General features: G+C 46.4%; 1 protein-coding gene across 1 annotated transcript in view; it reads left to right on the top strand.

Moving 5' to 3' along the window:
• ANKHD1 (ankyrin repeat and KH domain containing 1) overlaps positions 1-24,555 on the top strand; it is a 194,308-nt gene that overhangs the window by 64,560 nt on the left and 105,193 nt on the right. The window contains 3 exon segments of the mRNA XM_075068051.1: positions 10,311-10,458; positions 12,714-12,861; positions 15,954-16,187. Of these exon segments, the coding sequence (XP_074924152.1) occupies positions 10,311-10,458; positions 12,714-12,861; positions 15,954-16,187 (530 nt within the window).

Genomic DNA, 24,555 nt, shown 5'->3' with positions numbered 1-24,555 from the left:
AGTATCTTCTACTTTCAGTTTCCCCTCAGATATTTGACATTAAGGTGGTAGTGTATGTGAGCCTGAAGGAAACTTGAAGAATTGTTGAAATACTGTGTTGTACACATTGCAGAACTAAAAGTGTGTAAGATTTGAAGTACTGTTCATGGGGAACAGTTCTTCAAGGAGTTTAGAAATGGACATAACTTCAGTTAAATCACAAACACTACTCGGTTAACATCTACAAAGTATGATGTTTTTAATTATTGCGTCTTTAGTCTTTAAATATAGTATCATAGATGTGCCTGGCTCTTTTCAAACATAGGAGTTTATCATTTGTTGGACAAATAACATACATGTAAATCCATAACATGGGGATCTGAGGGAAGGAATGGGGTAGTGTATTGCAAGAGCGCTTTTACATTTACTTTTTTGTAGATGTTTAAGGCCAGAAGGGCTAGTTACGATCATCCAGTTTGACCTTATATAACACAAGCCATAAAATATTGTGTGCATTTAGCCCACTGAGTTGATTATCTGAATTTTTTAAATTATATTAAAATATACATCATTTAGTCTTGAGAATAGCATAAGGAGTGGGGAATACTTGAGCAGACAGCAAACAGGAAGAAGAGTTTGGAGAAGATGTATTCTTTGTGTCAACTAGAGGCAAGTTCAATGTCCATAATATTCATATTGCTTTGTAACTTCTGTTTTTCATAGTCTTTGTTGCTATGAGCAGATTCAGCTTCAGTTCGATTCCTTAATAGGTGGGCTTGAATACCCTGCCATGTACACAATATATATAGCCAATTCTTTGTATAAAATACTTACTTTGATTAGGATAATAAAATGATTGGATCTATGCACTGTTGTATTTTAATTTAGAGTATTTCTCTAAATGGAAAAAAATCAAATGGTATGACCTCTGTCTGCAGTAATAGTCACCCTATCTCAAAAAGGGTATTGCAGAGTTCTTCTTCGAGTGATTGCTCATATCCATTCCAGTTAGGTGTGTGCGCGCCGCATGCACAGCCATCGGAGAAACTTTTACCTGGCCACCCTTCAGTTCCTTCTTACCGCCCGTGTCGGTTGTTGGAACAGTGGAGTGCAGTTTACCTGACCTCCGCGTTCTCCCTAGCTACTCGCTCGTTTTCGTTCTTTGTTACTTTAATTGTTTTTGTTTTACATAGTTAATTAGTTTAGTGACAGTTTAAAGTCATAGTTGTTAGTGTAATTGTTAGTAATAGTTTTCGCGGGGTCTGGGGCTCTTCCCCTACCCCGCGCCCGGTACTGTAGCCATGTCTGGCTCGCCGGGCTTTAAGCAGTGTTCGGCCTGCAATAGGCCAATGCTGACAGGGGATCCCCATGACTCCTGTCTTAAGTGCCTCGGGGAATTGCACTTATCTTCTAAGTGCCCCATTTGCAAGGCATTTAAGCCGCGCACGAAAAAGGAGCGGGACGCTAGACTCTGGCAGCTCCTCATGGAAGCGGCGTTAGCACCCTCGCCGGCACCGGGTACAAGCCAGCAAGTGAGTGAGGCCGCCTGCCCCGCACCGAGCACGGTCAGTACCGCTAAGGCGCCTCGGCACCGACTGCAGACGATGCCGAAAGCAACTCCGCGCCGCTCCCTCTCTCCGAGGTCGGAGTCGGCTAAGCCGCGGACGGGCTCCTCTACGCCCGCACCGTAGGCAGAGACTGCAACTAAGGCAGACCGCCCGGCACCAACCCCGGCTGCGACTCCGCCGAAAACAGCCCCGTTGACTCCAGCCCCACGTGGGCTGTCGAGTCCGGCGCCTGGAAGCTCACCGGCCGCGGTCGAGCTAACCTTGCCATCAACACCAGAGACATTTTCAGCAGCAAGGGACTTGATTGCCATGACGGACCCGGCACCGCCAATGCCGCCGGCACCGTCAGTCCGTGTGAGTCTCTACACAGGCAAGCCGCTCTTACCTCGGCCGCCCTCTGTCACCGCTCCGGACAGCCGCCGCTCGAGGTCCCGCTCTCGTCGCCGCTCCACGTCACGGCGTCGCTCCCGCTCCTGCCACAGCTCAGCTTCGCGGCACCGCTCTGTCTCTCGCTCCCCGTCCCGCTATTCGCGGCACTGGTCGAGCTCGCGGCACCGCTACAAGGACCGTTTGTTCCTGGAGCAGATCTCTCCATCGGGGCTTGAGGTCCCGGTCGACCTCCCGGCGTCGAGCCGGTCGCAGGTCCCGATCAGGCTCGCGGTACCGATATCCGTACCGGCACCGGTCCCCACGACCCAAAGCTGCAAGGTCTACTGGCACTTCAGTGCCTACGTTTGCTGCTCCTCCGTTCAGTCACGAGTCTGCCTCCTCACAGGCAGATAGTTACTATGGCCGGGACCAAGATACTGACATGTCCACGGGACTCTTTCAAGACACACGTCCCCAGGAGGCAGGACAGCAGCAGTGGTCCTTCTGGACACGCTGGGCATACCATCAAGCCCAGGGTGCTCCCGTGGTGCCGGCCCCTACACTTGTTTCGGAACGCAGGGCGCCGGAAGCCACCATATCCCGCCCTCCTCCGGAAGAGTCAGAGGAGCATGTCATCCATCCTCCAGACTCCCCGGAGCATTTCGAGCACGAACCGCCACAGGAGCAGAGTGCGATCCAGGACCCACTCGTTCCCGGCATATCTTCCTCTTCTTCCCTGGATGAGGCCGTGGCAGGCTCCTCTTCTTCGGGGCCGCCGCCAATAGATTTAAGAAGCCCCATCCAGGAGCCTCCCTTCGTCGGGTTGCTCTCCAACAGACCTCTCGGGATAGAGAAGTGACCGGAGTGACGATCACGGATGCAGTCCGCCGATCCCTAGGTGCTGAGTACCCCCACAGTGTGGCCCCGCCAATTTGTCAGCCGCACTCCAGGCTGCTACCGTACCCTTGGCAGTCCCCAGCTCGATTCCGCCGACTGGCAAAAGGGGTAAGAGAGGAGAATACATTGGTGCCTATCTCGGCGGTGGGGGTAACGAAACTTGTAGTCCACGCCCCCTTTTTAGATTGCATCATCCATCATACGACGCAGGACGACACTGGCCAAACAGCGCCTGCCCCAATAATCAAAGTAAGAGCTAGGCGGATGGACTGAGGCCGTGCTTCTCGTTGACAGTGCTCGAACAGACTCACAGAGCCACGGCAAGATGACCTCGTTAACGGTCTACCAAGTCCACACACCTGTACAGTCGGCAAATCCACTTGAAGGCCGACTAAGAACGATTCGCCGAAATGCCGGACTACGGCCAGGAGTTTGCAGCCTTTGTAGAGAGAGGACACAGCAGGTTGGCGGACCGATGCCCTCACAGCTTCCCTTTGCACGCGGGCAGACTTCGGGGCCCAGACTGTAGCCTCGTGGTATCACAATTGAGCAGAATTCCTGGCTCGCAGGCCTCCAACCCTAGCACCGGAGAGCTAGACAGTACCAAGCCTGACAGACTTACCTTCGAGTGCAGGTATATGTCTCCTTAACGGAGACACGGCTGGTCTGCAAGCCAGCAACAAGGAGAATAGTCAGTCAAGAGGACGCTCGGGATGACAACCCTGTGACAACGAGACCTTTAGGACCCAACCCCGCATCGCCTCGACGGCGACATTTCAGCTCAGGACTGAGTGCGGGGTGGCGAGGCCGGATAGTGACGGCTCTGAGCATCCCATGCGGGCGGTCTCACGGTCTCCTAGCAGCATCCAGCCAAGGCAATTTTATAGAAGAGTACCCACAGGGGAACGGTGTACCAGATTCAGCTCGGATAATCTATATTTCCCCCGTTATCACACATGCCTTTTCTCTTACTCTCAGGCTGTGTCACAACTTACTTCCGACAGTTGGTGCTGCGCACGGAATGAAGCAAGGATACCACGCTCAGTTTGTTTCATCCCGCCTATCACCCCCTTACCGGTCGCCATCTCTCAGGGACCCTTCTACGAGCAATATCCTACGGCAACGGTGCAATCCTTCTTCTCACGCAGCCATAGAAGGAATTCCATATGCCGAGAGGGGGAAGGAGATTTTACTACGTGATATTCACTCATCACACAAACAGGGGCCTCCGACGATTCTGAGCCTGCGGAAGGTCTCAACAGTGTGTGCAGATATGAAGATCCGCATGTCCCATGGGACACTATTATCTGATCTGTGATCCGGGATGATACAGCGCCCCGCTACATGAGACAGCGACTCAGCACACACAATCACGCGATTTTCCCCCCGCACAGCAGTACTTCGGATCAACAATCAACACACACCACTTTCAATCCTGTCCGTCCTTTGGCCTGTCTGCGCCCACCCGAGGTCTTTACAAAACTGCCATGGCGCAGTTCATCGCCGCACACCTTCAGCAGCAGCAGAATACATGTTCCATATCTGCGAGACTGGCTCATCAAAGGCGCCTCGCAAGCCAAGTCCGTGCAGGCACGTCTCTGTGATCGGACCTCTGTCGCCGATTGTGCCGCTCCTCAACGCGGAGGCTGGACTCATGAGGAGCGACCCTGGACTCCTCCCTCGCAGCCTTCCCATAAGCCGCTTCTAGCGATCACCTCTCATACGCTTGCAAGCCGCTGCACGTCACCTCAGCTCGCACGCTCCCCTGCTGGGCAATGGCGCATGCACATGTCACCAAGTATGTCAGCCCGCACGGCGCCTTTCAGACGTGGTCACTCAGGCTTCCGCCCCGAGCAGGGATCATGGACATGCTGGTCACGATCCCTCGCGGTCCCTCCGCTCCCCGACTGGTGGCTGGACCCTGGTTTGCGCGGGATACCCTTTCATCCACAGCAACCGTCACTACCATAACCGGACGACGTGTCCTATCCTCTCGGCTGGGGGACCGCACCCATCTGGTTCGCTGGCAGACCCAGGGTGTTTGCAGCCGACGAGCTCAACCTCATATAAATGTCGGGACTAAGAGCCGTTCGTCTAGCCTGCCAGACGTTCCACAACAGCATCTTCGTGGCGTTGTTGGTTTCAGGTGTTTACGGACAACACAACGCATGTGCTACATCAACAGCAGGAGGAACCGCTCGTCTCCCTGTGTCAGGAGGCCATTCACCTGTGGACTTCTGCATAGCCACAGGATGGACTAGTAGCATCCTTTCCCGGGGTCCGGAACACCCCTGGCAGATCGGCTTGAGCAGGTTCTTCTCTGCACACGAGTGTGGATCTGGCCGGACATCATTTACTCCGTCTTCAGAGGTGGGAGTTTCCCTTGTAGACTCCTTCGCCTCCCACTCGAAGAGGAAGTGCCAGGAGTTCTGCTCATTCCAGGCCTGCTCCCCAGATCGCTGGCGGACGCGTTCCTCCTGCCTGGAACCACCGCCTGCTTTATGCCTTCCCTCAGTTTCCTCTTGGTGCACGGGTCCTGCTCAAGCTCGCGGGACACATGCGCATCTAATCTTGATCGCGCCTGCGTGGCCCAGGCAACCCTGGTACACCACCTCCTGGATCTGTCGATTAGCTCTCCGGTTCCCCTCCGTCCCGGACCTGATCACACAGGACCACGGGAGGCTTCGTCCCGGACCTCTCCGATCCCTCCACCTCACTGCGTGCTCCTGCATGAGATTCGCTGAACGCTGGGAGTTGCGCTGTTCCTATTCAGTGCAGCGCACCTCCTTATAGCAGGGAAGCCCTTCCACCCGTCAGACGTATGTGGCCAAATGGACGCGCTTCACGGCCTGGTGCGCCCACGATGCTTCTCCCTTACAGCATCAATCCGACGATCCTGAGCTATATCTGGACCTTAGCGGAGGGCCTGGCCGACTTCTTCTCTTAGGTGACCTGGCAGCGATCCCACTTCCACTGGGTGAGGTACTTACTCGGTGTTTCTCACGCGGTTAGTCTCTGCTTTATGAAGGGCCTGCAGCGCTTTCCCCGCTCGTCACCAGCCCCCTCTGGGACCTGAACTTGGTCCTAAACAGACTTATGTTACGCCCTTTGACGCCACTTGCGACTTGCTCACGTTCTCTACCTATCGTGGAAGACGGTCTTCTTAGTGGCACACACCTCAGCGCGAAGGGTCTCGGAGATCAGCCCTCACTGTAGACCCTCCGTACACGTCTTCCATAAAGACAAAGTACAACTGCGACCTCATCCGGCATTCCTCCCTAAGGTGGTGTCTACCTTCCATATAGCCAGGACACTTTCTCCTGGTTTTCTTCCCGAGCCTCATGCTTCCTCGCGCGAGCAGCAGCTCACACCTTGGATGATGCGCAGAGCGCTGCTTTCTATGTGGAAAGGACCAAGCCCTTTAGGAAGTCTCCGCAGCTCTTTTGGCCGTGCGGAGCGGATGAAGGTCTGCCAGTCTCCCCAGAGGATTTCCTCCTGGTCACGGCCTGTATTCTCCTTGCTACGCGCTAGCTCATGTCCCTCTCGGATGCCTTACAGCGCATTCCACAAGGCCTCAGCTTCTCAGCGGCCTCCTGGCGACGTGCCCATCAAGAGATTTGCCGTGCCGCGACCTGGTCATCGGTCCACACTTTCGCCCGCACTATGCGTTGGTACAACAGTTCGCAGACGATGCAGCCCTTTGGGACGGCGGTACCCAGGCTGCCAGCTCCACTCTACCCCTCTGCCTAGGTAGGCTTGTGAATCACCTAACTGGAATGGATATGGACATCACTCAAGAAGAACACAGATTACCACCTTGTAACTGTTCTTCGAGATGTGTTGCTCATATCCATTCCACACCACCCTCCTTCCCCACTGTTGGAGTAGCCGGCAAGAGAACTGAAGGTGGCCAGGTCGGCTGGGCGTATTATGCGGCACCATGGTGCGCCCACTCAGGGGGCGCCCAGCCGACCCGCCGCGTGTTGCTAGGGTAAAAGTTTCTCGGCGGCTGTGCACGCCGGCGCACACACCTGAACTGGAATGGAATAGAGCAACACATTTCAAAGACAAAAGTTCAAAGGTGAGTAACGCTGTTTCGAGGGGGTCAGAAAAAGGATGATGAGAGGTTTAAGGGCATGGAAATTTCGTACGAAGGTTTTTGTTTTTTTGGGGTGAGGGAGATTTTCTCCTTAGAAGGGAGATGAAGATGTGTAAGAAGATTAAACTAATGAATGTTCTAGACAAGATAGATGGGAACTTCTACTCTCCTTGTCTCATAACACAAGAGCAGGGGGAGTATTCACTGAAATTGAAAAGCAGGTGGTAAATTCAAAATTGAGAGAAGGAAATACTTTTTCACTCATCATAGGACTAGAAGTGACCTTGAGAGGTCTAGTCCAGTCCCCTGCACTTAAAAATCTCCAATGATGGAGATTCCACAACCTGCCTAGGTAATTTATTCCAGTTTGGAAGTTTTTTCTAATGTCCAACCTAAACCTCTCTTGCTCCAATTTAAGCCCATTGCTTCTTTTCCTATCCTCGAGGTTAAGAACAATTCTTTTCCTTCTTCCTTGTAACAACCTTTTAGGTACTTGCAAACGGTTATGTCCCCTCTGAGTCTTCTCTTTTCCAGACTAAACAAACACAATTTTCTCTCATAGGTCATGTTTTCTAAACCTTTTAATAATTTTTGTTGCTCTTCTTTGGACTTCCTCCATTTTGTGCACGTTTCCTGAAATGCGGTGCCCAGAACTGGAGAGACTATTCCCCAGTTGAGGCCTAATCAGCATGGAGTAGAGCAGAAGAATTATTCTCATGTTTTGTTTACACCACTCCTGCTTATACATCACAGAATGTTTGCTTTTTTGCAACAGTGTTACACATGTAACTAGATTGTGGAACTTGCTGCCACAGGAAGTCAGAGACAAAGAACTTCACAGAACTTTGAGAGGGATTGGATATTTATTTGGATAACAAGAACATCCACAGTTGTTTGAATTAATGCAAATAATATTTTGGAAAGGGTATAAAACTTCAGGCTTAAGGCTGAAGCCATTCTAAATATTAAGGATTGGGATAAAACCTTTCTGATGGGTAGATTATGCCAAATCTGCCTACTCTGAAGTTTCTGCAGCATCTGGTGCCGTTTTTTGTTGGAGACAGGATACTGACTGGGTGGACCAGGAATCTGATCCAATATGTCAGTTACTGTCACATTACATTGTTAATCCTATATTTAAATATCTGCTGTAGTCACTGAAGGGAATCACAAAAAGCTCAGTCTGGCAAATGATTTCCACCTCCTTATCAGCCCGGCTCCAAGGGTCCTTATCTGGCAACTACTAACATTTTCATTGTCTGAGAAGGGTGTATCTCTCAAGTGAGAATTATTTATAGGGATTCCAAGAGTAGTTTAATCACTAGAATTCTTTGGTACTTTGTTGGAAATTGAAATTCGTATATATTCCTGAATTAACAAGTGAACTTTCTCTTCCTATCAAAGTCTGTACACTGAGAATGATAGAAGAGAGGCTCTGGAGTCAGCTTGTGTACGTGTCAGAAAATAAATGGGCCTAATTTCTCTCTTGAATGTTATGCCTCTGTGCCAACCAGTCCTCGCTTTGAAGGCAAATTTCCATGTCTTATAAATAAGATGCACTGGCAGGAACACATCACTCTGATTGTTCTGCTGGAGTTGATCCTGCAGTTATCTGTGTTGGTAATCATGACTAAGGCTACATTTTAGTTATGGGTATTTTTAGTAAAAATCATGGACAGGTCATGGGCAGTAAACAAAAAATCACAGTCGGTGACCTCTCTAACTTGTATTTTATACCCTGAATAAATCCTGGGTGCTTGGGGGTGGCCTGGGGGCACCGGGGGTGCCTGGGATGGGGGGCGGTGTGGTAGGGCTGGCAGGCTGCCTATCAGGCTCACCGGAAGTGGCAGCATCTCTTGCCTCCTAAGCGGAGGCATGGCCAAGGGGGCACCATGCACTGTCTCAGCCGTGAGCACTGCCTCTGCAGCTCCCATTGGCCTTTAAAACTATTGGTTAAGGTAATGGCTAAGTATTTCCTGAGCCTTGGTCTTTTATGGTGACAAGAGCTGGGGGCATTGGTCATGACGACTTGATAGTTAGAGAATAGTAATACTGTGTAAGGACCTTTTGCCCTTTTTATCCTTCTTGAATTGGCACATCAGTCAGTTTCCAGTATATTTTATGCTGCTACGCTGGTGCATTTTCACTTTGGAATGTAAGAGGTACATTGACTGCTCTAGATTTCCTACTTTTTTTTGTCAGATTTGGGGTTTTTGAATGAGAAGGAGCTACGGAATACCCACCCACCTCCCTTCCTTGCAGTGTTAGGGTTAGTCTACACTGGCAAAGCTAAAGCGCTGCCATGGCAGCGCTTTAAGGTGCCTTGTGTGGTCGTGGCGCAGCACTGAGAGATACCTCTTCCAGCGCTCTAATAAACCACCTCCATGAGGGGCATAGCTCCCAGCGTGCACTCCTAGCGTTGGAGCACTGTTTACGCTGACACTTCACAATGCTGCAACTTGCTATGCTCGGGTGGTGGTGTTTTTTTGTTTTTTTTTTACATCCTTGAGCAAGAAAGTTGTAATGCTGTTAATTGTCAGTGTAGCCAAACCCTTAGTTGAGGTATCCCAGTATGATGGAATGTTAAATAAATAAAAAAAACGAATCCATCCGCTAGGCATATTTTAATAATTTATTATTCCAGATAAGCTGCAAACTTCAGTGGCTTGAGTTTCTTTGGTGTTGTTTTTTAAAGGTATAGTTAAAATTTTGGCAGTCCAAAAAAATCAAATAACTAAGGATAATTTGTCATATAAATGTTTTGTCTAAACATTCATTACTTAATTTTTTTCCTTCTAATAGAATAATTTATGCAGTAGGAATAGAAAAGTCTTGTGGATAAAGCAGAGGGCTGGCAGATGGGAGATCTGGTTTATTCCTAGTTCTGCAACGGTATTCAGTGTGACCTTAGGCAGGTCACTTAAGCATTGTCTATACTGGGAATTTGCCTCATTCTTGCAGTCAATGGTAGCTGCTGCCAAAACTGCCCCAGTACAAACCTAAAGCGTACACAGGAAAGCTGCAACTTGAATTAGTGGAGATTCTCTGCTTGAAACTGGGATGAGCTAAGTTGGTGCACTTCTCTTGTCTGGACTTGGGATTTGCACCAATGCAGCTGTCAGTGGCTAGGCACTTATTTCAAAATCAAGGCAAATGCCTATTAGACCATTTGTGAAAGGGAATAATAGCTCCTACACACAGGTGTTGAGCTGTTGTTTGTTTTGAAAAGCACTTTGCCTTTCTGTATCACTTTCTGGAAGACACTTCCAAAGTGCTAACCCGCAAACTAGCATGTCAATTAAGCAAAAGTCTTTTGACTTTACTGTATCAGAAAGCTTACTACCTATCTGTTGTAGAATTATTCCTGTGTGTTCATTGTATGATAAATAATTTTCCAGTCGCAGTTTGGCAGAAGCATGCTCCGATGGGGATGTGAATGCTGTCCGGAAGCTGCTGGATGAAGGAAGAAGTGTAAATGAACACACCGAAGAAGGAGAGAGTCTCCTTTGCTTGGCCTGTTCAGCTGGGTATTATGAATTAGCGCAAGTAAGTAGAAAATACACAATCACTTATGATTGAGACTTTAAATACAGAGTGCTATATGCCTGAAACTCTTCAAAAGCCAAACATTTTTAGTCCTTTTGATAAGAATAGATTTTGTGCTCTAAAAAGAATATGAAGTAAAATATAGTGCAGTTCACTTTATTGCATGCTCAACAGCCTTTCAGACAGTTTTCCACTAAATATGCTTTTTACAAGCCCTCAATCTAAAGAAGAGGGGGGTAACAAATAAGACATGCTACAACATAAATGATCTTGTTTGAAAATTACATCTTGTATGTTTTCAAATGATCTGCCTCTAGCTTCCAGGCACATCAGTTTAGAAGTAATCAAGCTGTGCTGCCAAATAGTCATTCTAAGGCCTGGTCTACATGGGGGGAGGGATCAATCTAAGTTATGCAACTTCAGCTATGTGAATAATGTAGCTGAAGTCAACGTACTTAGATCTACTTATCGCGGTATCTTCTGCAGTAAGTCAACAGCTGATGCTCTCCTATCGACTCTGCCTGCGCCACTCAGCCTGTTGGAGTACCAGAGTCGATGGGAGAGCGCTTGGCGGTCGATTTATTACATCGCGATCCCCGCTGGATTGATTGCTGCCGGTCAGTCCATCAGGTAATGTAGCCCTAAGATTCAGCCTCTAAAGGTGACTGCAAAGCAAAAAAAAAAAAATTTTGATCTTGTATTATTATTTTATGATGCATAATGACTCAATCATTTTCTAAAACTGGGACTTTTTTCTAGCTGATATATCAGCATCGTTAACTAAATTCTAATGCCAGTTCACATCTGCATTACCTTCAGATTCTGTCTTCAGTTATACTTGTGCAGCTCCACTGAAGGCTATTACTGGTGGTGAATCACAAGCCAGAAAGCACCTAGCTTGACTCAGTGATCCCAACCTGAGTTTATTGGGAGAAACCTCTTTGCAAGTAAATTGAACAAATTTGTGCTGCAATCATTAACGCATAAATGTAGCTCATCTCAGTTGCAACAGACTCACTTTGAGTGGAACTGCTTTATCTGAAGTATTTGAAAATGTTAACGATATATTAGTCTTTGCTTATATTTTTGGTTTTAAATATTGTAACATGCAAAAAATGTGGAAGAAAAACAGCATAGTACTCTACTTGAGCAGATGCAAGTGGCAGTCATGACTGGCTCTGGACAGATCCATATCTAGTTCTTTACCAAAGGTAGGATTGCTGTGATACAAAGCTTTTAAAAGGAGCGGGGAGAAAGAAGGGAAAATAGTTTTTAGGGCTGGTCTATGCTACACAGCTGGGTGGACGTAAAGCAGCTTATGTTCACCTAATTGTCAGTGTCTACACTACATCCCTCCTCCCATTGATGTAAGTGCCCTACTACAATGACATTGAATCATAGAATATCAGGGTTGGAAGGGACCTCAGGAGGTCATCTAGTCCAACCCCCTGCTCAAAACAGGGCCAATCCCCAGACAGACTTTTGCCTCAGATCCCTAAATGGCCCCCTCAAGGATTGAACTGTCAATCCTGGGTTTAGCAGGTCAATGCTCAAACCCCTGAGCTATCCCTCCCCCCAAACATAGCAACATAACTCCATTTTCACAAGAGGCATAAGGCTTATGTCAGTGTAGTTAGGGTTATGCAGTGTCTATCTGCTCTTTTGTCAATTTCATGCCAGGAACCATAAAATTTGACAAGAATGTCCCGGCTCCTTGGAAAGCAGGGTAGCTGGACTTTGATCCCGGCTGGGAGCTGAGGTGAGAAGCCAGGAGGGGCTTTGGACCCTGATCCCAGCTGGGAGCTGGCGTGAGAAGCCCAGAGTGACTTTGGATCTCAGTCTCAGCTGAGAGCCACCTGCCAGGAGCCAGGCAGTCTATTTCAGGGCTCAGTGGGCTGTGAAATTGACATGGGTGTCTGGCTCCCTTGTGAGAGTGGGGGATGAGAGAGCCCATTGGGCACCCAGAAGCCTGCCACGTAGCCAGACTTCTGGCAGGGAGCTGCCAGTGGAGCTGCCAGACCAGGCTGTCCGCTCCCCACTTGACCCCTCTTAGGTCAGTGGAAGCATTGTTGCTGAGGACATGCACCACCAACCCAAGGAGGGTAGTGCAGGCATGTACTACCACAGTAATTACTGCAGTGGCTGTAGGTTGACTTAGGTTTGTAGTGTAGACATATCCTGAGTCCCCTCATAATTAAAGGAGCAAAACATAATTGTTAAAACTCATTTAAATGAACTTCTGTTTGTTTGTCCAGGTGCTACTAGCGATGCATGCAAATGTTGAAGATCGAGGGAATAAAGGAGACATAACTCCACTAATGGCAGCTGCCAGTGGAGGCTATGTAGACATTGTAAAACTGCTGCTTGTTCACTGTGCTGATGTCAATGCCCAGTCTTCAACAGGTAAGTATGGAACAGCAGCTGGATGAATTAACAAGATTAGCACGTACCAATCAGTCCCAGCTTCTTACTTGCATGTTTTGAACTGTTTGATTTTTTTGTAAGTACGTGGTGCTTTCGTTTAATAGAAAATACAGTACAAATTACTTCAGTTCAAAGTGTAAAACAATCATAACTTATAGGGCACCAAACAAGAGCCATAATTGTTCAGCTGAAACTGAACCCCCGAGTGAAACCAGATGGCTCTTCCTTAGTCCTTGATGTTAATTCTAATGCAAAATCATTTTATCTACTGAAGACCCCTGTGAAGTAGGGACACCAGTAAAACAAATTGGAACAAATTAAGCCTAAGATATTTTAATATAATAATTCAGTAACTAATACTTACCAGAACTGCAGTTTCCTTAGGATTTATGTTTAGGGGAAACCTTTGCAAAAACACAGCCAACCATTTCCTCCATATATCAAAGAAATTTTGATTGAACTCTTAAGTTCCTATGTGATATATTTTTTTGCCCAAATTTCAGTTTAACCCTTTGTTCAAACTTTGTGTAGTTCAAGCACTTGCCCTTTTTAACTGTAGTTTTATTCAGATCCCTGTTAGCAAGCTTAAAGTGAAATAGGGTTTCAAAAGATAAGTGAGAGAGAGAGACTCAGATTTTTATTTTTACATTTAGATACTACGGCTCTTTAATTTGGCTGGGTGAAAAAATGATCAATTTTGAAAACTGATCAAATACTGTTTCTGGAAACTAAAAGTTTAAGGGGGTTTTTGTGTAGTGTAGTGCATTATTCGTTCCTTGTCCTTAGCGCAAAAAAAAAAAAAACCTGTGTAGTGATCCCAAATACTTCTTTCTGCAAGAAGTTCTTGCTTTTTATGTTAGTTTAGGGTAGTTTGGGAAGTTTTCTGTTTGTTTTGTTTTTTGTTAATATGATAGGAAACCATTAAACTACTTTTGAAATGCAAAACACACTATTTTTCATGATGGAGAATTAACCAAACTTAATTTGCCACAAGGGCATTCTCTTAACATGTAATTCATTTGATGGAAGACTGACAAGGGTGGTAAACATTGCATTACAGGATAAATAGAGGAAAGCCAATTTCAAATAAGCTTCAGGCATATAGTTATTGCAGATCTGGAGTGTCAAGCCTGCAGAATTGAAGGAAGGAGTTGCTACTTAATAGAACAGTGATACTCAGACTGAATCTTTGAGTTGCAAGTGGCTCTTTAATGAAACTGATTTAATTATTAACCAGTCAGGATGCTTTTACCATGTTGTTAACCAATTGTAGCTGATAAAATAATACTTCATTGGTCATTGTAGCAAATGAAACAATGAATTCACACTACTATGTCTCTTTTGGGTAATGTTAATTGCTAATTTGACTCCTGAACTACTGAAGTCTGAGTATCACTGGTTTAGAGCAGTGGCTCTCAACATTTCCCAACTACTGTACCACTTTCAGGAGTCTGATTTGGCCTGTGTATCCCAAGTTTCACTTAATTTAAAAGCTGCTTCCTTACAAATTACAGACCTAAAAATACAAAAGTCTCACAGCACACTCTTACTAAAAAATTGCTTACTTTCTCATTTTTACCATATAATTATATTCCAATTGATTTATTTTATAAATATTGTATAGTATACAGAGTAATATAAACAAGTCATTGTATGAAATTGTAGTTAGTACTGACTTCACTAGTGTTTTTTCTGTAGCCTGTTGTAAAACTAGGCAAATAGCTAAATGAGGTGATGTATCCCCTCTGTGTATCCCCAGCCATACTGTGTACCACTGGTTGAGAACTACTGGTCTAGAGGAAGGAAGTGGTAGTAGATGATTCTGTGTCTTCATGAGTAATTTATGCCATAATTAGAGAGAGGCATTTATATCTGTGATTTGCTTGTCTGGTGAAAGAGTTCTGAAGAGGGAAAATGAGCTGTTTTGAAGAGCAGAAGTTGAATCTGTAGTCTGCTGAAATGGGCTCCAAGTGCTTGAGATAACCAGGATGCTTTCTTGAAAATGAAACCCAGAAGTTTTCAAGGATACTATAAGTCACTAGTAGAAATAATGAGTTTGAGCAAATAAACCAGGGCTTAATCCATACCTCTGTTGAAGGTATTTTAGAAAAGTGGAATTTTGGGAGATTAGGGAAGGTGAAATAGTAGTATAAAAATAAGCTAAACTTCATCTGGGCAGTAACTGAGAGATACTACTAATAAACAAAATGTGGCCAATTTTTGAAACCAAGTGATGCAGGGATACCAGTATGATGGTTTAGGGGCAAAGACAGAAAAAAATAATGAACGGTTAAATCATTTACATAGATACTAGGCATGTGGTGAAAAATGTTGAGGGAAGCGTGAGCCAGTTGTCAGAACTTGACTGTATGGGCTGAGAGAGATTATCAGCATATCATTTACTGAAGGCAGAGGCCAAACAAAGCAGGAATGATAGTATTTGAATGAGATGAAAGATAAAAGGGTTGTTGAGTGTCTCTAGGTCTCACAGAGAAGATAACATAGGCCAATAAAAGGTTTAGGCCAGTGTTTCTCAAACTGAGGGTGCCCTGTGTGTAGGGAGGGCGCCTGGTGGGCTGGGCTGGTTTGTTTATCTGTTTGCTGCTCCAGGCCAGTGGGAGCCGCTTCGTGGGCTGAGGGATGTACTGTCTGCTGCTTCCAGCAGCTCCCATTGGCCTGCAATGGTGAACCGCGGCCAGTGGGAGCCACGATCGGCCAGACCTGCGGACAGGGCAGGTAAACAAACCAGCCCGGCTCGCCAGGGGCTTTCCCTACACAAGCGGCGACCCCAGTTTGAGAAACACTGGTTTAGACGGATAAAAGCAATCTTAGAACTAGGGCAATGTTTCAGTAAAATAGTTGTCTTATTGTTAATCTGTTTCTGAATCTTCTGTCTCACCTGAAATCATAGGTGAGAGAAATGCAAAAGTCTGCTAGATTGACTTACGGTATAAATACTTAGATTAAAATTCTATATGTTTAAAATAGGTTTTGGTTTCATTTATTTACGGTTGGGGTTAGGGGAAAGAGGAGGGGGTTACTTACTGTATGTTCTTTTTATCTTCTCTTAGGGAACACAGCACTCACTTATGCCTGTGCTGGGGGATTCGTTGATATAGTGAAAGTGCTATTGAAAGCAGGTGCTAATATAGAAGATCATAATGAAAATGGACATACCCCCTTAATGGAAGCAGCCAGCGCAGGTCATGTTGAAGTTGCAAGAGTACTTCTGGAATATGGTGCAGGAATCAACACTCATTCCAATGAGTTCAAAGAAAGTGCACTTACATTAGCATGCTATAAAGGTATGGTATTTAAATCTTCATTTGTGAAGAAACTTTAGGTGACTTTCACCTTTTATTTTTTTTTTTTGAGGATCCCTGTATTACACACACGACCTTGTTAGATTTTGTGCTTGAAATCTAACTAAAATTCCCAGACAATCTCTGTCAAGGTTCAAAAAATACCATCAGGAGCCTAATTAGAATGCTGGAGTTTAAAGTAAGCTAAATGTGAAAGTCAGGAAATCTGGAGTTAGAATTATAGAACATCAGGGTTGGAAGGGACTTCAGAAGGTCATCTAGTCCAACCCCCTGCTCAGAGTAGGACCAATCCCCAGACAGATTTTTTGCCCCAGATCCCTAAATGGCCCCCTCAAGGATTGAACTTACAACCCTAGGTTTAACAGGCCAATGCTCAAACCACTGAGCTATGCCTTCCCCTTTTGCAACTTTCTCATATTCAATATACCTCACCTACCCTCTATCCAATGACATTGACACAGCTTAAGAACTGTATGTTTTGTCGTGGCCATCACTATTGCAACAAAAACTGCATCTTTCTGAGCTCTGAATCTTGTTGCAAATGGTGTTCTATACATGTACTGTCTGTCTCTCCTTTATAAAGAAAGTACTAGCACCCCAGTTGTAGTGAATGTGATACTTAGGCATCTGCAGCCAATATGTAGTAGAAGATATGTAATAGTGCTTATCTGTAATGGTAGGGTCACAAAACCATTTTAGGAGTCGTAATGAGGTTGGTATAGTGGGTGGTTGTCTTCAATTGGATTATATGGCAAATCATGGAGGGGTGTTGCTTGTTTGATACTGTGGCTATACTTGAGAGTTATTGCACTGTAACTTACTTCCCGTCCACACTGGCAAGGCACATACAGCGCTATATCTCCCTGGCTACAGCGCTGCGGGTACTCCACCTTGGCCTGGGGAATAGCGACTATAATGCTGCTCTTGCAGCGCTGGGGTGCCAGTGTAAACAGTGATTAATCTTACTACGCTGTAACTGACCTCCGGAACATTCCCATAATGCTTTTTAAGTAAAGATAACACTCTTTGTCTTGTTGTGATGCCTTTTTGTTTTGTTGTGAACTTGGGGCTCCTGGAGCTGCTTATCTAAAAAACAAATACAGCTACTGTTTGCTCAAGCAGAGGCAGGCAGAGAGATCCCTTTGGAATGTCCAGAGCATCCCAGGGGGGCGGGGGGAAGAGAAGCATCCCGGCGCGGGGGCGATTATATAGTCAGGGAGCGTGGGGCCGGCGCCCATGTCGTCCTCTAGGGGTGTCGCCCCCAGGCTGATGCCCGATTTGTAGCCGCTAGTATGATCATTCGCAAGTCCGATATCTCCGGTGGGGCCCGCTGCGGGGAGGATAGCGGGATGTTGGGGTGCCGGAGTAGGATGGCGTGGATGCCCGCCAGCGGAGTGGCCTGCATAGCTCTCCGACTCTGGTGGACAAGCTGTTTCACTACGGTGTGGTCTTGCGGGGCCGGGCTAGGTGCATGCCTTGGGGAATGAGGGGTCTGTTTTGGAGCAGCTGCTTATCTGGTCTGAAGGCTATTTGCATTTAGTGAATAGAGAGAGGGTGTGGGAGGGTTCAAAACTTTTAAAATGGTTGAAGGTTGGTGCTGTGTATCTTCAAGTCCTTAAACTTGCAAGCAGGGAGCTGACATGTGTCAGCTCCAAAAATCCATTTCTCTGTCTTCCCCACGCTCCCTGTCACACTCATCCCACCCCCTCTTTTGAAAAGCATATGCAGCACTATGAACGCTGGACAGCTGCCCATATGCACCACTCCCAACAGTGCTGGAAGTGCTGCAAATGTGGCCACACTGCAGCGCTTTCCCTACACAGTTGTACGAAGACAGCTTTAACTCCACGCTGTACAGCTGCAAGTGCAGCCAACCTTGTGTTAAGGGTAGATAAGATCTCTGGAGCATAACAGGAATATGGATTTGGAGGTGATTAGGTTCTCCTACTAACATATGTTGTTTGCAGATCAGTAGATGAGAATATGGGAGAGTGTCTGGCTCATGTTGAAAATCTAAGTATGGGAAATAGTTGGGATTAAGGAGACTTGTGACTTTACTGATAGGCTGTGATTGAGAGTTACATGTTCAAAATTAAGCTGGTTGTAGAGCTTAAATTCAATTTCCTGACTTGCAGACATTTAACTTTCTTAAAATGCTTGTTTTAAATGAAATTTCCAGCCAGAATTCTACAAAGTTTTCTTTTAGGAATGTTTAGTCTGCTCTTAAATGCTATGTCTCAAGTATTCTACTGTTTTAACACTGTTTTTCTTTCATAAGAAGTATTTCCTAAACTTTCCAAGAAGTCAAGTAAAATCTTACATATGTACAAAAAAGTATTAAAAGACAATGAGTGCAGTTGAATTATTAATTCAAACTTGAGACTCAGGAAACATTTGCCATTGGGTTCTTTTTACTTGCTGGGAGGCGTGGCAGATGAAGACTGAATTTAATATTTCAGAGGGGAAGCCGTGTTAGTCTGATCTGTAAAGCAGCTAAGAATCTGTGGCACCTTGTAGTAACAGACGTTTTGGAGCATGAGTTTTGTGGGTGAATACCCACTCGTCAGATGCATGTCGTGGAAATTTCCAGGGGCAGGTATATATATGCAAGCAGCAAGAGTATATGAGGTTAGTTCAGTCAGGGAGTGATGAGCCCTGTTCTAGCAGTTGAGGTGGAAAACCAAGGAGGAGAAAACTGGTTTCTGTAGTGGCAAGCCATTCACAGTCTTGGTTTAATCCTGAGCTGATGGTGTCAAATTGCAGATGAACTGAAGCTCAGCAGTTTCTCTGAAGTCTGGTCCTGAAGTTTTTTGCTATAGTGTGGCCGGGAGGGTTGAAGTGTTCTCTACAGGTTTTGTATATTGCCATTCCTAATACTGATTTGTGTCCAGTTATCCTCTTCCGTAGAGACTGTCCAGTTTGGCTGATGTAACATTGCAGAGGGGCATTGCTGGCATATGATGGCATATATTACCTGGTGGACGTGCAGGTGAATGACCAGTGATGGTGTGACTGATCTGGTTAGGTCCTGTGATGGTGTCGCTGGTGTAGATATGTGGGCAGAGTTGGCATCGAGGTTTGTTGCATGGATTGTTCCTGAGCTAGAGTTACTATGGTGCGGTGTGCAGTTACTGGTGAGAATGTTTCAGTTGGCAGTTGTCTGTGGTGAGGACTGTCCTGCCACCCAAGGCTTGTGAAGTGTGGAGTCATGTCCAGAATGGTTGTAGATCCCTGATGAGCGCTTGGAGGGATTTTAGCTGGGGACTGTATGTGATGGCCGGTGAAGTCCTGTTGGTTCTTTCTTGGTTTGTCTTGAGTAGGGGCTTCTGCTCCATGTCTGGCTCTGTTGATCTGTTTCCTTATTTCCTTGAGCGGGTATTGTAGTTTTGAGATAGCTTGGTGAGGTTTTATAGGTTTGGTCTCTGTCTGAGGTTAGAGCAGATGCGGTTGTACCTCAGTGCTTGGCTGTAGACAATGGATCGTGTGATGTGCCCGGATGGAAGCTGGAGCATGAAGGTAGGCATTAGCGGTTGGTAGGTTTCAGTATAGGGTGGTGTTAATGTGACCATCACTTATTTGCACCGTGGTGTCTAAGAAGTGGACTCCCGTGTAGATTGGTCAGGCTGAGGTTGATGGTGAGTGGAAGCTGTTGAAATCATGGTGGAATTTTTCCAGTCTCCTTCCCATGGATCCAATGATGAAGATGTCATCAATGTAGCGTAAGTAGAAGGGGCGTGAGTTGACGAAGAGCTGAGGAAGCATTGTTCCAGGTCGGCCATAAAATATTGCATATTGTGGGGCCATGCCGGTGCCCTAGCGGTGCCACTGATCTGGAGATATATATTGTATCGAATTTGAAATAATTGTGGGTGAGGATAAAGGCACAGAGCTCAGCAGCCAGTGGTGCTGTGGCATTATCAGGATACTGTTCCTGACATCTTGTATTCCATCTGTGTGTGGGAGTTGTGTAAAGAGTCTCTACATCCAGGTGCGGGCTAGGATGTGTTTTCTGGAAGGTCACCAATGCATTGTTTCCTCAGGAATCAGTGGTGTCACGGACATAGCTGGGAGGCTGGTGGCATAGGTCTGAATAGAGAGTCACATATCCAGACAGTCCTTCAGTGAAGTGCCAATGCCCAAGATGATGGGGCGTCCAGGATTCCAGGTTTGGATCTGGGTAGTAGATAGAATACCCTGGTCAGGGCTCTGGGGTAGTTCGTATATTTGTTCCGGTGTTAGTGTAGGAGTGCCTGAGTAGATGGTGCAGTTTCTTAGTGTATTCCTCAGTGGGATCTGAGGGAATGGCCTGTAGAATTTGGTATTGGAGAGTTGTCTGGCGACTCCTTTTGGTAGTCAGACCTGTTCATATGACAACACAGCCTCGTTTATTCAGCCTCTTTGACGATGTCAGGGTGGTTTCTAAGGCTCGCGGAGGCATTGCGTTCTGCACGACTTAGGTTATGAGAGAAGCGATGTTTTTTTCCAACAATTTCTGCCTGTTCACGTCGGCGGAAGCATTCAGTGTATAGTCCAGACTGTCATTTCGACCCTCAGGAGAGTCCATGTGGAGTCTTCTTGTGCTGTTGGTGGAGGGTACCTGTGTGTCAGTGCACTGTTCAGTGTTGTCCTGAAAGTATTCTTTGAGTCGGAGACGGCGAAAGTAGGCTCCAGATCGCCACAGAACTGTATCATGTTGGTTGGGGTGGCAGGCAGAAAAAGTCCCCGAGATAGGACAGACTTTTATTCTGGGCTGAGTGTGTAGTTGATAGATTGACCGATATTGCGGATGGGTTGGGTACCACAGTTGTGCCCCATGTGGCAGGTAGAAGTTTAGAACAGCTTACAGGTCCTTTTTCCTTTGTAGAGAGGTGAAGTGAGTAACGTAAATCTCCTGTCTTATTTAGGAAGTCCATTTGTATGGAAGTTGCTTAATTAATGAGTCTCCAGGTGGAGACATTATAATGAGAGTCTGCATGTCCACCAATGTAATAATGCCATATATGCCAGCAACGCCCTCTGCAGTGTACATCGGCCAGACTGGACAGTCTCTACGGAAGAGGATAAATGGACACAAATCAAATATTAGGAATGGCAATATACAAAAACCTGTAGAAGAACATTCAACCTCCCTGGCCATACTATAGCAGACCTTATGGTGGCGATCCTGCAGCAAAAAACTCAGGACCAGACTTCAAAGAGAAACTGCTGAGCTTCATGTTCATCTGCAATTTGACACCATCAGCTCAGGATTAAACCAAGAACTGTGAATGGCTTGCCAACTACAGAACCAGTTTCTCCTCCCTTGGTTTTCACACTTCAACTGCTGGAACAGGGCTTCATCTCCCTGATTGAACTAACCTCATCTCTTGCTTGCTTGCATATATATACCTGCCCCTGGAAATTTCCACTACATGCATCTGACGAAGTGGGTATTCACCCACAAAAGCTCATGCTCCAAAATGTCTGTTAGTCTATAAGGTGCCACAGGATTCTTTGCTGCTTTTAATAATTTTGTTACTCTCCTATTTCTTTAACTGCTTTAAAAGCTCTTCCCACTGTGCCAGTAGAGTATGTAAATTCCTTGAATGAAAAGGAACTCCATGGTTCTCAGAACCTAATTCTACCAAATGTCAGTAGACATTGTAAATTCTTCGATTGTAATAATTAGTGTGAGACCGCTTGCATGCAGAGACCATTATGAAGTCAGATCCAGCCTCCTAAGGATTGTGTGGATTCTCTGGTGATGGTCATGGAGCTTGAAGACCTTATAAACATTTCCATTTCTGTAACTGGATTTATGTGATTTAAGGAGTTGAATCTGTACATTTTATCATGGTATTCCCCAATAAACATATATCCCATCCTCTGACACCAGAGGTTCAATTTAGGGCCCACTTTGAGATTTTCTCCCTGCAGAGTATCCAGACATACTTTCCTGAAGTATCCAGTATTATTGTGGCAGATATATCACCTTAAGACTCAAAACCTGTCCCTTTGGTCCACCATCTTGGGCCTCCTGGGCTCCGTGGTCTTCTCCAACGAGACATCTACGGAGTTATTCTCCTCAGGTCTCTTTTGAGCACACCAGATTTTATTCCCCAGTCAGACAACCTACTAGCCCAGTTTGGGAGGCAGACCCTCAGATGATGAAAAACAGGAAGAAAAAGTGTACATTGAGGAAATGGAAGAAAGTGACTTGCACAGTATCCACTGGAAACCTCCTACCCTATCCCACCTTATTGTATACCACTTATTGAAGACTACAAGTCCTTTAGGAGTTGCTAGGGAGAACAGAAAATACTCTGTATATTGTAGTGCAAGAGAAGGTACATATATTTTCCAATATCCATAATAAAGGCTCAACTTAAATGTATACGCCAAATTAAAAAACATCATAAGAGGACCAAAAAAGTACCACCGTGGCTAAACAACAAAGTAAAAGAAGCAGAGACTCAAAGGCATCCTTTAAAAAACCAACCAAACAAAAACTGAGCGCTGCAAGTTTCAGCGCTGTAAAGTGTCAGTGTGTGTGTGTGTATATGTATATATGTGTGTGTGTATGAACTGGTATATGCTACAGCCTCTGTAATCCTGGAGATGCTTGGCTACACAATCAAGAAGAATAACAGTATGTACCCACCCTGGAAAATGAGGTTGGAGGATAAGATCAAGGTGACTCGGAGAGAAGTTAGTCAGCTGGTGGAACTACAGAAGGGTGTAGAGATTAAGGATAAGACTCGGCTACTGAAAATACAGGGCCTGACTCCATCTGAAGCCCTAGAGCATGCTAAACAAAGCTCACAGCACTGGCTCCCAGGCTAAGGAGATACACTAGAGAAGCAGAGGCCAAAAAAGTAAATGCCTCTTCTCCAAGAACCATCCAAGGTGTACTCCCAGCTGCAGTGCAACACCACATAACAGCAGAGCACCAGCAGCGAAACTGAACAGTACTGAAAGAACATATGGGAGAAAGAGAAGACTGCATAACATCAGTGCAAAGTGGCTGCAGGACCTGAGAACAGGCACGCAATCTCCAGCAACAGAACAGTCACATCACAGTAGAAGACATCCAGCCGCGGGTCAAGAACATGAAGAGCTGGACAGCACCTGGACCAGACATGATCCACACCTACTGGCTAAAGAAACTAACAGCAGTGCATGAACGCCTAGCAGCACAGATGACCAGCTGCTAGCAGCAGGCTCCACCCAAACTGGCTAACACATAGGAAGGACAGTACTGATATGAAAGACCCTGCCAAGGGAACAGAACCGTCCAACTACCGACCAATAACCTGCCTCCCGACAACATGGAAAGTCTATCAGGCTCCTAGCTGCCAAGCTACAGGACCATATGGGCCAGTACATGAGACAGCTCAGAAGGGCATTGGGAACAACACCAGAGGCTCAAACACCAGTTGCTCATAGATAGAGCAGTCGCCAAGACTCAGATCTAGACAGACCAATCTGAGCACAGCCTGGATTGACTACAGGAAAGCTACGACTCAGTGCTGCACCGTGGATCTGTGAATGTCTGGCGCTATACAAAAGTCAACAGAACACTAAGGACCTTCCTCAAGAACTCAATGAGACTATGAAGACAACACTGGAAGTCAACTCAAGGCAGCTTGCACAAGTGGCCATCAAGTCGGCATATACCAAGGTGATGCACTGTCCCCGCTGCTGTTCTGCATAGGCTTAAACTCCCTCAGCCAGATAATCACAAGGCTGGCTACGCTACAAGTTCAGGAGTGGAACTACATCAGCCGCCTCCTCTACATGGATGACATCAAGCTGTATGCTAAGAATGACCGAGACATCGACTCGCTAATTCCACCTGACGCGGATCTACAGTGAGGATATCGGATGTCATTCGGACTGGCGGAAGTCGGCCGGATGGTAGTGAAGAGAGGAAGGTAGTCAAACTGATGGGGTGAACTACCAGCGGGCCACATAGCAGACATACAGACCAGCTACAGTACCCTTGGTGTCCCACAGTCACATGAAACCATGATGAGGAGGCAAGGAAGACAGCAACATCCAAGTATCACCAAAGGATAAGACAGGTCCTGAAGAGCCACTCAGTGGGAAGACAAGATCCACACCATCAACAGATACGCCTGCCGGTCATCAGATACCCTGCCGGTATAGTGAGCTGCGCCAAAGGAGGACATGGAAGCTGCCGATGTGAAGACCTGGAAGCTCCTCACAATGCACGGAGTTCCACCCAAGTCCACACCCAGAGACTGTATTACCACCGGAAAGGGCGGGCGGGCTTGGTGAGCGTCAAAGCCACTGTCCTGGATGAAACCGCGAACATCCAGGAGTACATCAGTAAGATGGCCCCAAAGAT

Source organism: Chelonoidis abingdonii, chromosome 7 (genome assembly GCF_003597395.2).
Source record: "Chelonoidis abingdonii isolate Lonesome George chromosome 7, CheloAbing_2.0, whole genome shotgun sequence".
Taxonomy (NCBI): Eukaryota; Metazoa; Chordata; order Testudines; family Testudinidae; genus Chelonoidis; species Chelonoidis abingdonii.
This window is presented reverse-complemented; position numbering and strand designations above follow the sequence as displayed.